Source organism: Uloborus diversus, chromosome 5 (genome assembly GCF_026930045.1).
Source record: "Uloborus diversus isolate 005 chromosome 5, Udiv.v.3.1, whole genome shotgun sequence".
Lineage (NCBI taxonomy): Eukaryota > Metazoa > Arthropoda > Arachnida > Araneae > Uloboridae > Uloborus > Uloborus diversus.
Genome location: NC_072735.1, coordinates 116,382,261 through 116,397,092, shown reverse-complemented (window position 1 = coordinate 116,397,092; position 14,832 = coordinate 116,382,261). Strand labels below are relative to the sequence as shown.

At 30.8% G+C, this 14,832-nt stretch overlaps 1 protein-coding gene across 1 annotated transcript in view; it reads right to left on the bottom strand.

Moving 5' to 3' along the window:
* The window catches only part of LOC129222845 (kin of IRRE-like protein 1), a 554,018-nt gene that overhangs the window by 214,647 nt on the left and 324,539 nt on the right, over positions 1 to 14,832 (bottom strand). The window contains exon 3 of the mRNA XM_054857396.1: positions 6,633 to 6,971. Within this exon, the coding sequence (XP_054713371.1) occupies positions 6,633 to 6,971 (339 nt within the window). The remainder of the gene's footprint in view (positions 1 to 6,632; positions 6,972 to 14,832) is intronic.

The window sequence follows — 14,832 nt, the reverse complement described above, 5'->3', positions numbered from 1 at the left end:
CAACAGTAAATATTTTGCACATTATTTACTTTTTGGTTAACAGTTTTTGAAAAATTAAAATTTTGATTTTACCAATCAAGGGTGTATTATAGTTGTTTTAAAACACCATTGTTTCCAAAAATTTTTGTCAAGATAAAAGTGCATTCAATCACCTTCTTGAAAAAAAATTAAATAAAATTTCAAAATCGCGGAGTGAGGGGATGGAATTCTGATCGTAAAAGGAAGTAACGTGATGCACACATCAGCTCGTTTTAAAAGGTAAATATGTTTAATAATTTATTAAATAAAATTTTGAAGTGTCAACAAACTAGTTTCAAAATCAAAAGACCTTACCATGATTAAATTGCTATTGAATAAGCAATTTCTAGAATTTAACTGAAGAAAAATGACTGAAATTAAAGGCATAACATTTTCTTGTTAAGCACTAAGATTATGACTATTTTCAATTTGCTACTTTGTTAACGTCGAGGAAGCACAAGTCGTAACTCGACGTTTAAATCCCGGTTATCACAAATTTGCCATTTCAACTGCGCTTGCGCGAGGACTTAGCTGATTTCAAAACTCTTGCTAAATTAATTACAAACATTTTAAATTTGGTAATAAATATGAGATGGCAAGAGATAAAAATTAGGAATCACAAAGTTTTTTCTGATTTAGTTTTTAGGCCTCGGTAAAGATTGAATTTTGCGTCTTAATTATTAATGGATTCGGTGTTTGAATCGTCTGTCCTTTTTCAGGACCAAATTTTTAACCTCAGAAGAGCGTACTAGAATTTCAGCATCACTTCTAATACAAAGCCAAGCCCTCAACCTAAATAAAAATGTATAATACTAAGCTGTTTACGCCTAACGTAAAATATCCGCAAAAGACGGATTTCTGTACTAATATTCCAATCATTTTTGAAGTACACAACGTGTTTTACACTTATGTTAAATAAATATTTCCAAACTAATAAATATTGAAGTGTCATTTTTCTCTTAAGATTATCAATTATTCATATCCGTAGTTTCATATAATATATCACGAAGTCGCTGTGAAAATATTCTAATCGCATTCATTAATTTGGTGGGACTCTCGCTCAGCTTAAATATAAACAAGCAACACGAAATCTTAAAGCAGAAAGCCCAAAAAGCTAAGTCCGCGCGCAAGCGCAGTTGAAATGGCAAATTTGTGATAACCGGGATTTAACGTCAAGTCAAGTCGTATAGGTTTGATACTGCACATCAAATCTCTGAGTGAGTGAAAATGAGTTTTTCTTTATTTTTCAACTAGTGGTACTCGCACGGCTTTGCTCGTAATAGAAAAGTAAAAAGGTCTTTTGGTTCGCCTGTATACTCACAAATAATGTGTGGTGAATATACTCGCCAATTGGCTTGTACCCGTGTTACGGTTCCACGTTATGATAATTTCGTATCTCGCCAATTGGCTTGTGTCCATGTTATGGTTCCACGTTTTGACAATTTCGTAATTGACTCGTTCATCTTATGATAATTTTGTTCTTAAAATTGGAATAGAAACAGAACCACATCGGGTTTTCGAAAAATCGCTTCGAGGTGCACACCCCCATGCTACAAACTAACTTTGTGCCAAATTTCAAGAAAATCGGCCGAACGGTCTAGGCGCTATGCCACAGAGAGACGTCACAGAGATCCTGACAAACAGAGAGAGATCCGGACAGAGAGACTTTCAACATTCTTATTAGTAAAGATGATAAACTATTCAATTGCCTTTGAATTTGAATTGTAAAACATTACTTAAATATTCATTCCTATCCTACGAAAAAAAGGCATAATATATACATCCATGATTAATGGTCTTGTAACTCAAAAGTTCCTTAACAAACTGTGTTTTTCCATTAAAAATGTACACAAGATTTGAAAAATATATAACAATTAAGAACATTTTAGTTTTACTCTTTTACAATTCAACTCGCATTCTAAAACAAGGGATTAATTAGTAATGGTAGATTAAAAAAAATCAATGCAAATTGTTAGATGAAAAAGAGCGGTTTAATTTTCTTTAGATAATTAATGCTCGTTCAGCTTTAAATGTCATTCGATAAAATAAATTAATTACTTTCTTAAATCATTAAAGCCTAAATAATACGAAAATAAACTCAATACCGAGTACTTCTTAGTAAGCAATTTAATTTTTCATCATATGCTGATAATTTGGGAATCATTACTTTAAGACTCAAGGGAATTGAAAGTTTATAACTTATTTTAAAAAAATGTGAAGCACATTGTTTTAATTATAAACTATGAATGAAGGTATAATTTCTTGAATGTTATAACTATAGATTTAAATAGATAAATTCAGGGTAAAAACAACAATTAACATTGGTATTTTTAAAATATGAAAGAATAAAAAAAGTAGAAGCATTATTTTTATTCTTCAAAATTTCATACCAATAGTTTAATGAAGATAATATCACATTTCCAAAGCAAAAAAGCGGAAAATATTTAAGTAAATGAATAACATAAACTGAAAAATGAATAAAATAGTAATAACAATGTTTTTTTGTCAAAGCTCCAAATGCAGTTTCAATGCAGCTAAGTTGGTACAAAATATTTCAAAGAAAGAATACATTTTTACTAAAGTTTTTGTTCACAAACTGTAAACAGAACGTCATGGCTGTTTTTTATTTATTTATTTATTTTTTATTTTTATTTTTTTAGGTGTATAGATGCTTTAAAGGTTCTTTTCTTCTAATTCATTCTGAAAGAAGTGATCAAGTTCAGTTCTTCAGGATATTTTTGGTGCACAATTCTTTTCTATTTCAAACTTCATATTACAATAGTAATAGTGTTTCATTTATTGGCAAAAAAACTGAGGAAAAACTTCTAAACAACTGTTTAGTATTCAAATTTAAGGAATAATATTAGCAGAAATGATTCAAAATTATTAAGCGGATCGAAAGTTTTCCTATAGTTTGGAAGTTACTTTAAACAACATGAGAAATGAAATGTGAAATTAATAATTTTAATATAAGTATAACAGCTTTGAACTACAAAAATAAATTATATGATTGTTAAAAAACTTATTTTTTTTCTTTCGTGTTGTCACAAGGTTTTTGTAATACAATATTACAATGCAGTTATAAAGATTTTGATAACTACAAGTAAGATTTAAAAAAAAAAAAAACTGCACTGGGTCGATAACGACACACAATAAAATTGAAATTTTTGTTTTTCAGGTAAACATTTTAACTATTTATCAACTACTTTCGAATAGTATATCTTGTTTTTATCATTCATATATTTATTTAAAATTAGACACATATGTGCCACTGTGCATTATATTCTTCGTTCTTCAGAACATAAATTATCGGCTTCTGATAACTAAAACAAGTAATGAAAACTATCGATTCTAAATTTTCTAAAAACCATGAGAAAGCTGCATCAATAGTTCTTCCATGACAAACGGCTTTTTACATTTAGAACTCTAATTTCATCTGCATGTTTTCTATCACGCCAAGCTCTTGTACTTTCTGCGCCTAACTTAGGCATATTCACAGCAAATTTATGCATTTTTAAGAAGAAATTAGATTATAAATCACGAGAATCCTTAACAATATTCGAAATGGGTATACACTAGGACTCGACCCGTGCATCGGCGCCGATGATTCAACAATTTAGCTATCGGCATCGACGGCCGATGCTAACTTGCAGGAAACATCGGCCCATCGGCTTTAAAAAACAGCGAAAAGCCGATGTTTTCGAAAAAAAAGGAACCTTTGCTGTTTTACTTTTTGATAGAAAATAAAGTGACTGATTGTTTTCATATGAAATTTTTTACTTAAATTTCAGTATGAATTTCTATTTAAATCACTCCTGAAAAATTTTTTGATAATGCATTCAGGTACTAACAAGTTAATTATTGCGTTGTTTTTTGCGGCTGGATGTACGTATGTATCTTTCATAAGTCATAACTCAAAAATGGTTGTAGAAGGTTAAAATTTCGTAGGTATGGTCTACGTACGTTCCAGTTGTGCACTTCCCTTTTTGTATTCAATCGATTGTTCTAAAAGGCCTATTTGCTTTTTTTTTTTTTGCTATTAATTACTTATTTGAATGCAAAACTAATATAGCTTTAGACTGACGATCATTTGATGATATATTGCCGAATTGGAGACTAACTTGGAAACAAATATGGGATGGTGAAAACGGTTTTTGACATTTTGTTAGAGTCCCGTTGAACCGATGATAATTTTTAATATTGCGATGTTCGTAATATGAATCACAGTAATGCAGTCTTTTCTGTGTCACTTCGTCGGAGTTACAAGTTTGGGATCCGTCAAAATACATTTTGGGGCCCTCTTTCTCTATCACGGAACTTGTAAAACGTTTATCATAAGCATTTTTGTAACTCTTATGGGGCCTTTATGGTTATGGGGTCTCTTGCGCAATTGCAACATTTGCGATATTTTAAATCCGTCACTAAACGTCAAAACAAACTGGGGTGCAAGTTTTAAAAGGGTTTTTCTGCTCAATGTTTATGATTATTTTGAACTCTAATTTTTTACGACGACTTTTTTTGTTTCCGACAACACTTGCGTGCCCTCCCCCCTCCCCCTAATTCTGAAATTAAAGTCTACTTGTACTTCCGAGTTGTTTAAAACTAACACCATTCATAAAATCAGAGACTTTTTTTTTCAAGCTTTATTTAGAGCATTAATGGAAGAAATTGATTAAAGACGTTTTGGATGGTGACATAATTCCGAAATCAAAGAGACTTCTGAATTTTTTCTTCGGAAGTGCTGAAGGCTTTGGTGGTAGCTGTTCTGTACTGTAAAAAAGAGGTCGAAGTTTAATGTTGTGATTTTACCCCAAAATGAGAGGGTGCCCCCCCCCCCCCCCCTCCCTCGTCGTTTCAAGCACTTCCTAAATATTTAGCGATTATTTTGCTCAAGAAATTTCATTTTGCGTTGCATTTCTCATTCCTGTTTTTACCTATATTTTGTAATGTGCCATCTTTTTTGCACCATTTATAGCGTTCGATTTTTTTTCTGTTGTAAGTAACTACTTTTATGTATTTTTATAAAATCAATGAATAAAAGTTATTTTTGTTTTCATCATATTTTTAATGATATGTTATAGAAAAGTTTCAAGGATTTTCTATTATCCATTTTTTGTAGATTTAGAAAGTTATTGTTAAATTGAAAAAGTTAATTAGAACTTGTTTATAGTGCCTAAGTTTTTCTGGTTTGATAATAGGTGTCGCCACTAGTAATATTTTTTTCTTGGTTGCATGTGTAATGCAACGAGTTAACGTTTAGAAGCACTTATTCCAATTATTGAAAAAGTGAATTTTTGTAATACTATTTGGAAATACTCTTTTTGCTTTATTAGAGTGCTCGTTTTATTTCATATATTTATTTAGCATAAGTTATAAACTGATCGATCTGAGAGTTTTTTCATGTTTGGTTTACTTCACGTAGAGCAGGAAGCTGCCATATTAGTGAATATGATGTTCGAGATTCAAGTGAAAAACGATGCAGATTATCATATGTGCCAAAACGTTTTTATGACGACAAAGATAAGTATAGAATAGGTATGCTGCCCTTACTGCACCTCGTGGCAACACGAGGCGAAGGGGAAAAAAAATAATTTGTGACGCCTGATTGAAAGTTAGAAAAATCAAGCATGTAATAGTTAATAAAACGTTGTGTGCCAACAGTGCACAATCTGTGAATTTTGCTTTAATACACTTTTTAGTCCATATTCGTTATTATTACCTGGGTTTCAAACTATTATTATCTCATCTATAAGGTGTTTTGAAGAGAGACAAAAATACGATAGCTGTTTGCAGTTCTGGTTACAGTGCATTTTTTCAGATTTTTTTTTACCCCCCCCCCTTTCCCCCCCCCAAAAAAAAAACTATTTAAAGCTTAAATACCATGTGTTTAGCTTGGTTGGTGGTGTAAAACATTTTTTTTTTTGTATTTAAAGTACCGTATGAACGATCAATTATCGTAACATAAGGTACTTTGAGGCCTTAAAAGTTTAGAGATATGAAATATGACGTCTTTACTCTAACTTCAAAAGTATTGAATTATGCAAAAAACCGTGTTGAAAACAAATTTTTTTTTTTTTAAATGTAGAAAACTGATATTTGAACCCGTGCTGCATAATGCGTCCTTTGGGCCTACTGTTTCAGCTAAACGTACTAAAAACTATTAAGTGCTGCAAAGTTAAAAAAGATGATTCAAGGTAACACTTAAGGACTATAGTAGCTTGCAGACAATGAAAAATGATAAGCAATATATCACAAAACAGTTATGAATATTTCATATTGGTACAGTAAATACTATACAGAGTACTAGTAATAAACAACGTAGACAAAGCACAAATTAGCAAATTGATTGTTGACACGTGTTACTGGAATTCGAGCTTCTAGATTTAAAAAAAAACTCCAAAAGCTTTTCTCGGATTACTTTACATCCAGGAGCACTTCTTTGCATTAAAGAAAGCGGTTCAGTGCAACCCCAAAGCGCGTGTCTGTATTCAATTATATAATTCCTATTTTATCTACTTTGTTTACTGCTGTTACTTTGTTACAAAAAGGTATTTGTTCATTTTGTACCATTCGCTGGATTATAACAATTAGTAAGTAACGTTTTCAATACTCACACAACACTTCCAAAGGCAGTTTAATTTCCTTGGTCAAAGTCTCATAAGCAGCATGGATGGCAACACATTTCAGCATCTTGCCGTTATGGTCCTTTTGGAAGACGAACTCCAATACGCTGACAGCCTGCCATGTTTTGGTTTTGTCCACGTCTGTCGTGTTCGTTTGGTTGGACATAGTGGTTATATCAGTGTCATCCACAAACCATTTCAGCTTAGCAGGTGGATTGCCTTTACGAGAAATGCAATGCAGACGCTTTGCTTTACCAGCTTGTGTAGGGTAAGGCTCTCCAGCTGGTAAAACGTTGGTATTGTCTTCAATTCTTGGAGGCATTGGAGGTTCTAGAAAGATAAAATACAGAATTATGACACAGTTGTTTGCAATTGAGTTTGTGCAATTCGCTTTTAGATTGTTAATTTATTTTCAAAACAACTAAAGAAACGTTTAAACTATTTTTAATAATAAAAGTTTATGATGTATTTAAATTTAGAGAATGTTCACTTTTAATGATATTTTTCCCCATTTCAATACTTAATTCAAAAAAAAATTCATTTTGAAACATTGCATATACTAATCAACTATTTTTCTCACATCCAATTTTTGGTAGAGGGGGTATTTTAGAGATGTATAAATTCCTATTTATAGCTTTTGTCCTCTCCCATTTTAACGATAAAGCGAATTTAAAGAACAAAAGCAATTTGTGGCATCAATAATTGTAATAGTGAAAACACGTTCGTTTATTTATTCATTTATTTTTTTTTTTCATTTTCTACTTCTAAAAACTTAATCTTGCCTAGCAAACTGCATTAAAAAATATTTTTGCGCTCAAAAAATTTTAAATCAGACATATGGATAATAGCATGCCTACCCTATCACGCAAGAGCTACCCTCTCCTAAATAATACGAAATATAAAAAGCTTAAATAATGCATTTACCAATTTGCGTGCTTGAGAAAACAACCAAGAATTCACTAATATCATATCCGTTTTTAATAAAAGGATTTACACACGCAAATAAATGCCTAGATTCTTCTAAGTTGCGTTTTCATATGGTGAGCAATAAAGTGGGAATTTATAGCTACTCACATTTCATTGTTCGGAGCTAATAAAAGCTTTCTTCGAAAGAAACAACTATATCTGGATAAATATGAAAGTTCATATTATCTTAGGATCCTCACAGGAATATAATTAAACACGGTAAAATATGAATGCAAAAAATACAAAAAAGGTTAGAATCAGATTGTAGCACAACAAGCGTAAAAAATTCAAATATAAAAATATTTTCAATATTTGTCATGCCATTTTGTGTAAACAAACAAGCAGCTTTTTTACCATTTTCTTTGTGGGAAAAAACAGAATGCCATTTTATTATTTGCATTGTGATATTTGATTTTACATAAACATGAACATAGAAACTGAATACTAGTTGTTTAACCTAAGTTTGAAAAAATACAATCTATAATAATAATGATTTTTGAACCCTAAAAATCGTACTATAAACAAACACACATCTAACTGCTTAGCTGAAAGTAGAAATAGAAACATTTTAGCACTTTATTTTTTAATGGAAGAAAACATTTCTCAAAATATTATTTGAGGTAATCTCGCTCAGCTACATCTACGGTTTTTTTAAGTTATCAACTCAACAAAAAAAAGTATTGTAAAAAATATGTATTTGAATTTTTATCCAAAAGTTTTAAGCAGTACTATTACTAAATTTTAGAAAATATTTTGTGTAGTTATTCGTGGCATTTGTTAGTTTACAATCTTAACTAATATACGTTCATTATTTATTTATGTAGGGGAAAAGGGAGCACATGTGAAAATTATGTTTATTTATTTCTTTATTTTTCAAAAAAATATTATCAATTTCACGGCGCAATAAAAAGTTCCCATGATTAAGTAGTCATTTCTTAAAATCGTGGATTTTTTTTTTTTTTTTGACGTTACTTTAGGAAAATATTTTTTTTTTACTTCATGGTCTTAAAAAAAATTCAACTGTTCACATATGCCCCTACAGGGGGAGGAGACACAAGCGAATAAGCCTGGGGTACATATGAACACGATTACATAATGCTAGACAAACCATCATATTTCAGAGCGATAAACTTTAAGATGAAACACAAACGTATTCTACTAATTACATTCAAGGACGTTTAACCTATAATGTGTCAATTTAAACTGTGCAGTAAATGTGTGACCGAACTATAAATTTTTGAATAAACTGAATAATAGGACTAATGCGAGAAAAGGGTAACCAATAAAATTTTGAGAGAAAGCTTTCAACTGATTTTAAAGAAATTTCAAATGCTAATAACCATTTTTTCCCAAGAGTCAAAGATTAAGTAACGACCTCAGAAGAAGGTGAATTAAGGAAAACTCTTCTTCCTAGCCTAGAGTGATAATGGGCATAAAATCTTCCATAGAGGTTTCGACAATTAAGAACATAGAGAAGCTATTAGGCAAACGAAAAAGAGTAGGAACCCTGATGCATATAACTTCTCAGACTTTTTAAAACATTTGAAAAATAAGTTTCAGTGTTTTTAAAGTTATTTAAATACGGATGAAACTCGGGAGTACCTTCTGTTTGGAAGAAGGCTATTGTTGTTCGTCTTCATAAAAGGAGAACCTCCACATGATTTTAATAGTTATCGACCTGCTTCCTTGACTGCCGCTCTATCAAAAGTCATGTAGATTGTCTTAGTTTTGCGTCTTGCACTTGTAGCTTAACAGCACGCTTTTCAGTTCCACACATTGGTGATAAAATATGATAAAACATTTTCTCAATTGACAATCTTTTAAAGAAGAAACTTTAACGCATCAGTTTAATGATCTGGACATAAAACGCTAACCAAAACCTGCATTTGGTGATCTAAGCATTATGATTAAAATATTTATTTATGCAGTAGTTATTCCAAAATCATGCAGAGTGGTGGTTTTAACGGCTTCACAGGAGTATTTCACGAACTGAAAACCAAATTGAAAAAAAATAGTAAAGCACGTTTTTAAGCGTTTCTTTATTTAAAAATCTGAGATTGTGGAAAGGGGGGGGGGACAATAGCACCAAATCTTAATTATTTTTAAATGTTTGAAATCAAGAAAAGTACATCTTTATTGTTTTTGTACACTTCACTAAACTTTAAAAAAATGATCAAATAGTTTTTTCAAGCCTTGAAAAAATTCTAGCCATAGCTCTCTCTGATCATGATCATAAATTTTTAGGAGCATTATCGAAATTACAGCAACCTACACAAAGCTTAGGTCTTAAATTCTAGTTCTTCCCAAATGTCTATGATATTTTTTACTGAAGAATGTGTTCCTCGCAAGTTCGAAAAAAATGATCTTTACTATTGTCTCCCTTTTGTACATTGAACTCAATGAGGTCTACAGTCTCAACAAATGAGAATATTTACCATGCACTAAATGCCAAAATCTCAGAAATGTGAAACGTCTAAAAGCTTCGCTTTCAGCAAAATTGAAGACAAAAGTCGTATAACAGCTTCCCATTAGCTCCTCGCCGTCTCCCCTCTCCGTCCAAAACATTTATTCATTCCACTTATTTACGTAAATTGTTGCACAGAAAAAAACAACTACCAAAAACACAAGGAATTCAAACTTTCAAAAAATGCATACCGAAAACTTCGGGTACATTCCTTTCTTAAACATTTAATGGCGCTTCGATAAAATATGAATCATATGTGCTTAATAAATTTATCATTTTCTCAAGCAATATGCAAGAGATGGTATCACCCTAATAGTTAAATTCCCCTTCCTCCCCATACACAATGGTTATAATGCTCAGCTAACCCATGTAAAATAACCCAGCATATAAGGAAAACTAAGTTGAAAAATATTCAAAAGAAAATAATAACACAATTTGAAACCGAAACTTCCAACTAAAAACCCCATCTAGAAACATCAATCACCCACCAAAAATTCGTAAAAGTGGGACTACTTGCTTACGCCGCAGAATGAATAATTTGCATGTTTTAATAGGGCGCAAAGTTGTGCTCCGCCGCTGGGAGTTCGACCAGCCATTTATCAAAGCACCGTTGTTATCCTCCAGTCTTCGAAAACTCCTCCGCGTTGTATGAATAAGCAATGGCGTAGTCTCAATGACATAATGATAATGATGATGGTTCCAAGAAGATACTTTTTTTTTAATGTTTTCCCCCTGGTACTTAAATTGGATCATGTGAGGGTTTTATGCATGTTAAATGGCTTGCGGTTGATACTGGATGCTTAATTTTTAAATATGAGGGTGGTCTAATAGGATATTTTTTTCTGTATCTAGCAATTTGTGAATTCATGATATCGATCAAAATATGCTTAACAGCTCACGAACAAGCTTCCGGGTTTTGTATTTAAATGAGGGGAAAAAAGGAAAATTATTTTAATATTAAAATGATGTATAGCACCAAAAGAATGCAGCTGTTCTGATCTTGTTTCGAAATGATCTTGAGAAAGTCAATACGTAGTGTTTGGTTTGTTGAAAACTGATATTAGATTTCTTAGCAAAGATTAAAGCTATTCATTCAGTTTTTCGAAGACATCCAGAGATTTTACAATCAAAAATGCCGGTGAAAATGAAAAGAGATTGATATTTTTTCTTAAATCTCTCTGTCTATCTTTTTCTTTTTCGTCGACGAAACGAATCTAAACATAGTGAATGTACAACAAGAACCATACGAAAAACAAAAATAATAATAATAACAAACTAAATTATACACTAACTCGCTATGATACATTTCCGTAATGGAATGGCTAATTTTATGGTAATTTTAGTACCTATATTTAGATGTATTTTGTATAAAAAAATACTTTTGGAAATCTTTAAGCCATCTTACAAATCATAAAGCTGTTCCCTGACATTTTTGCACAATACATGATAATTAATTTTAAAACTAGCGTTTGCCACAACCGGGCTGTTTTTTTCTTGTACATGGCATTGGTAACATAATTGAACATCTGCCGTTTTGAATCTGTTAATCTTCGTAGTTTTCACTGTAAATGTTTTTTATCTTTTAAGATTTCCGCAACTACTATACATTTTTATTTATTTTACACTTTTTTATGTTTTTCTATTGCTGATTAAGATGCAACGTCAGCATTGTTCGTAAAGTTTTCAATGGGGTCGTTTCCAAAATTTTAAAAGTATTTTTTTTCTGAAAGAGAATGCTTTAAAAAAGGATCTAAACATTTTTTAAAAGATTTGACTAAAATTTAATATTTTTGAAAAAATACTTAAATCGGTGCGTTTTCATTGTTTACGCTTCTGTCGTGTGATATCACAAATGATGAAATGCCATTCAGTGTTGCCATTCACAGAGCAAAATATTTAATTCTCATCTTTACTCACGTGTGTTGGCAACGGTATGGTTGATAGCAAGCGTAGATCGCAATATTTAATTCGCTTTTTGATTATCATAACGTGAAAACGTGGTAGAAATATGCACAAAATTGCATCAACTGTGACGTCATAAAGACCACACCTTGTTTTCAAGATTGGACATTTAAAAAAAATAATAAAAAAAATAACTGATGAGAAAATGAAAGTATTTTCTGGGTCCATGTTATTTTTTTTACTCATTCTATCAATTTCAGTGACTAAAAGTAGTACTTTTGACTGAAGGAAACAACCCCATTGCGACATTAAACTTTTTTTTAAAACAAAACAAGTGCACATTAAATTGCAGATTTTAAAACGTGATATTTTCTTACAGTTTTATTTCATAAATCTGCATGCATTTTTCCCACACATATAGCGTGGTTGAACAACATCTCAAAATTTTGTTTGTGAATGTTCATCAATAAAATAAAATGAATGAAGTTGGGAATAAACATATTTAACTTTTTTTAAATGATTAAAACACCAATTGAAAAATCACCCAATAGAGCAAAAGCCATTGTGGTACTATTAAAGAGAAAAATAAGTAAAGAATCATTTTAAAACGTGCATTCATTAAATGTATGGGTATTAAGCTGACACTTAAAGAAATCTACATAACATTCTTCAGTTTGTTAATGATTAGTTTGGTATTAAAATAATATCCTCAATTATCCTACATTTAAAATACAAAATTTCGAAGTTTGTTTTGAGCAGTTAAGCATCATTGAATGTTAATTGGCAATAGTATATAACACATTTTGCGCAAAAATACGCAAGCTAATATGATTTTATGTTATTCTCAAAACAAATTAATAATACTACCAATTATTGAATGATTTGGAGGTTAATTGGCGAAATTTAATAAATACTTATTCATTCCTGTCTTTTAATTTTACATTTGACTTTTATTTTTAACATAATACCTCTTTCCTAATTCCGTGTATTAAATGAATTTAAATTGTGCTTTCAAACATAAAATAAAATAAGGAGACTATCAACAGCAAAAAAAATGCTAAATGCAATTCAAATTCTTCTGAAATCTGTGCAACCATCTAGACTCTAATCCAATAACAAAACATACAAAACATATGTGCAAATCAAATTAAAGTTCCCAATTACAAATGGATGAAATCGGATAAATTTAATCTTTTGACAGTGATTTAATTAAAGTTTGAATAATGTTCTTTTAGAGAGGAGTTTTCTTTTAATTTATGAATCGTGTATTTTGAATCGTTATGTGAATTCTTTAAATTTAATCAACGAATTGTTGAACCGCTTTATCGGGAAGATAAAATAATAAATTACCTACAAGTGTGTACTAGCAGAGACGAATGAGATGGATCTCTATTCATTAAATATCAAGAGAAATCTCTTCAAAATTTTAAGTTTCTTTATTTCAAGAATTTTAAATCAATACTTGTGATTAAAACAGATAAATTACACCTTTGTTCTCAATAAACATAAAATAAGTTAGAGCGAAAATATCTTATTTTCATACAAATATGAAATAATTTGGCAAACGATGTCATCAACATCGTCCGCCTTCTTTGACACCATTAAAGAAATTCAAGCACTGAACGAATCGATTTTCTTTTATATTAATATCGACATTCTAATAATGATAATTGCCACTAGGTTTTGGCTCCAAATTAGTTCAAATAAAAATTAGGAAAAGGCATTATTGTTCAACTATTTAATGAAAAGTTCATATCAAACTTTAAAAAATCACATAATTGAAAGGAACTTTTATTAGAACGGAAAACTAATTTTATTTTTGCGCATAAATTATACTTCCTGAAAATTTTTACGTAATTTTACTGTTCGTGCATCAATAACCAATAAATAGTTAATGGATGTTCATTACTTTTCAAAGGTTTTAAGAATAGAGACAATACATTTTTTGCTGATTGTTCAATAAAAAATAAATAAATTGAATTCACGAACCATTAAAAGATTTTTTGATGAACTTACTTTCAGAAACATTTTATTTGATTAATGTTCTTTTCCCAATTGGACTTATTTCACACAACAAAAGAACTTTCTTCTGAAGAATAGCGTGTAAAAATGGCACTTTTTACCAAAATTCTGAGGCAAAACATTGAATGAATATTAAGCTGTCAACTCGCAAGTCAGCACGAAATTCAATTTTAGGCTGTGCTAGAGTAAAAAACCAGGTCACCAAAACATTAAAATGAATCCACAACCTTAACGGAAAAATCTAACAGAAGAGAAAAATTGCGTCCTCAGGAAAAACTATTTTAACCGTTTTTGGCTATTCTCTTTTATAAAAACGCTTCTATTCAAAGAAATCACGCAAGGAAGATCAAGTCCTAGAATCAAGGAAAGAGATTTAGGATCGCGTGATTTTATTCTCCCCACCTTACTTTGTTCTCAGTGATATTGCCCAAGCGATTTCTTTTATTATCTGCGCCCTTGACCAGTGACTACATCTTAGACTAAGATACGATCGATGGAGTTTTGAAGAAATTGGAATACTTTTAAAGAAAGTGTTCTTTTGCCGAAAACAACGCCCAAAGAATTCGTTAACAGTGGCATTTTTTAACAATGAAATATTTGTTATAATCGACTCAGGTAATGGTTAGGTTAAAGAAATAATACGCAATGTGCCATCATTTTCATTCCATAATAAAGCATCGTTTAAAAGATTTTAGCAGTGTTTTTATTAGATTTATTTAATGGCATACATTTTCCTAAACCACATAAACCAAATACTTTGCAGTAATTGCTTTTACTAAGATTAAAAAGATCAGCATCATGAGGATTTTTTGAAATTGGTATGTCCTTCTTTGTTCA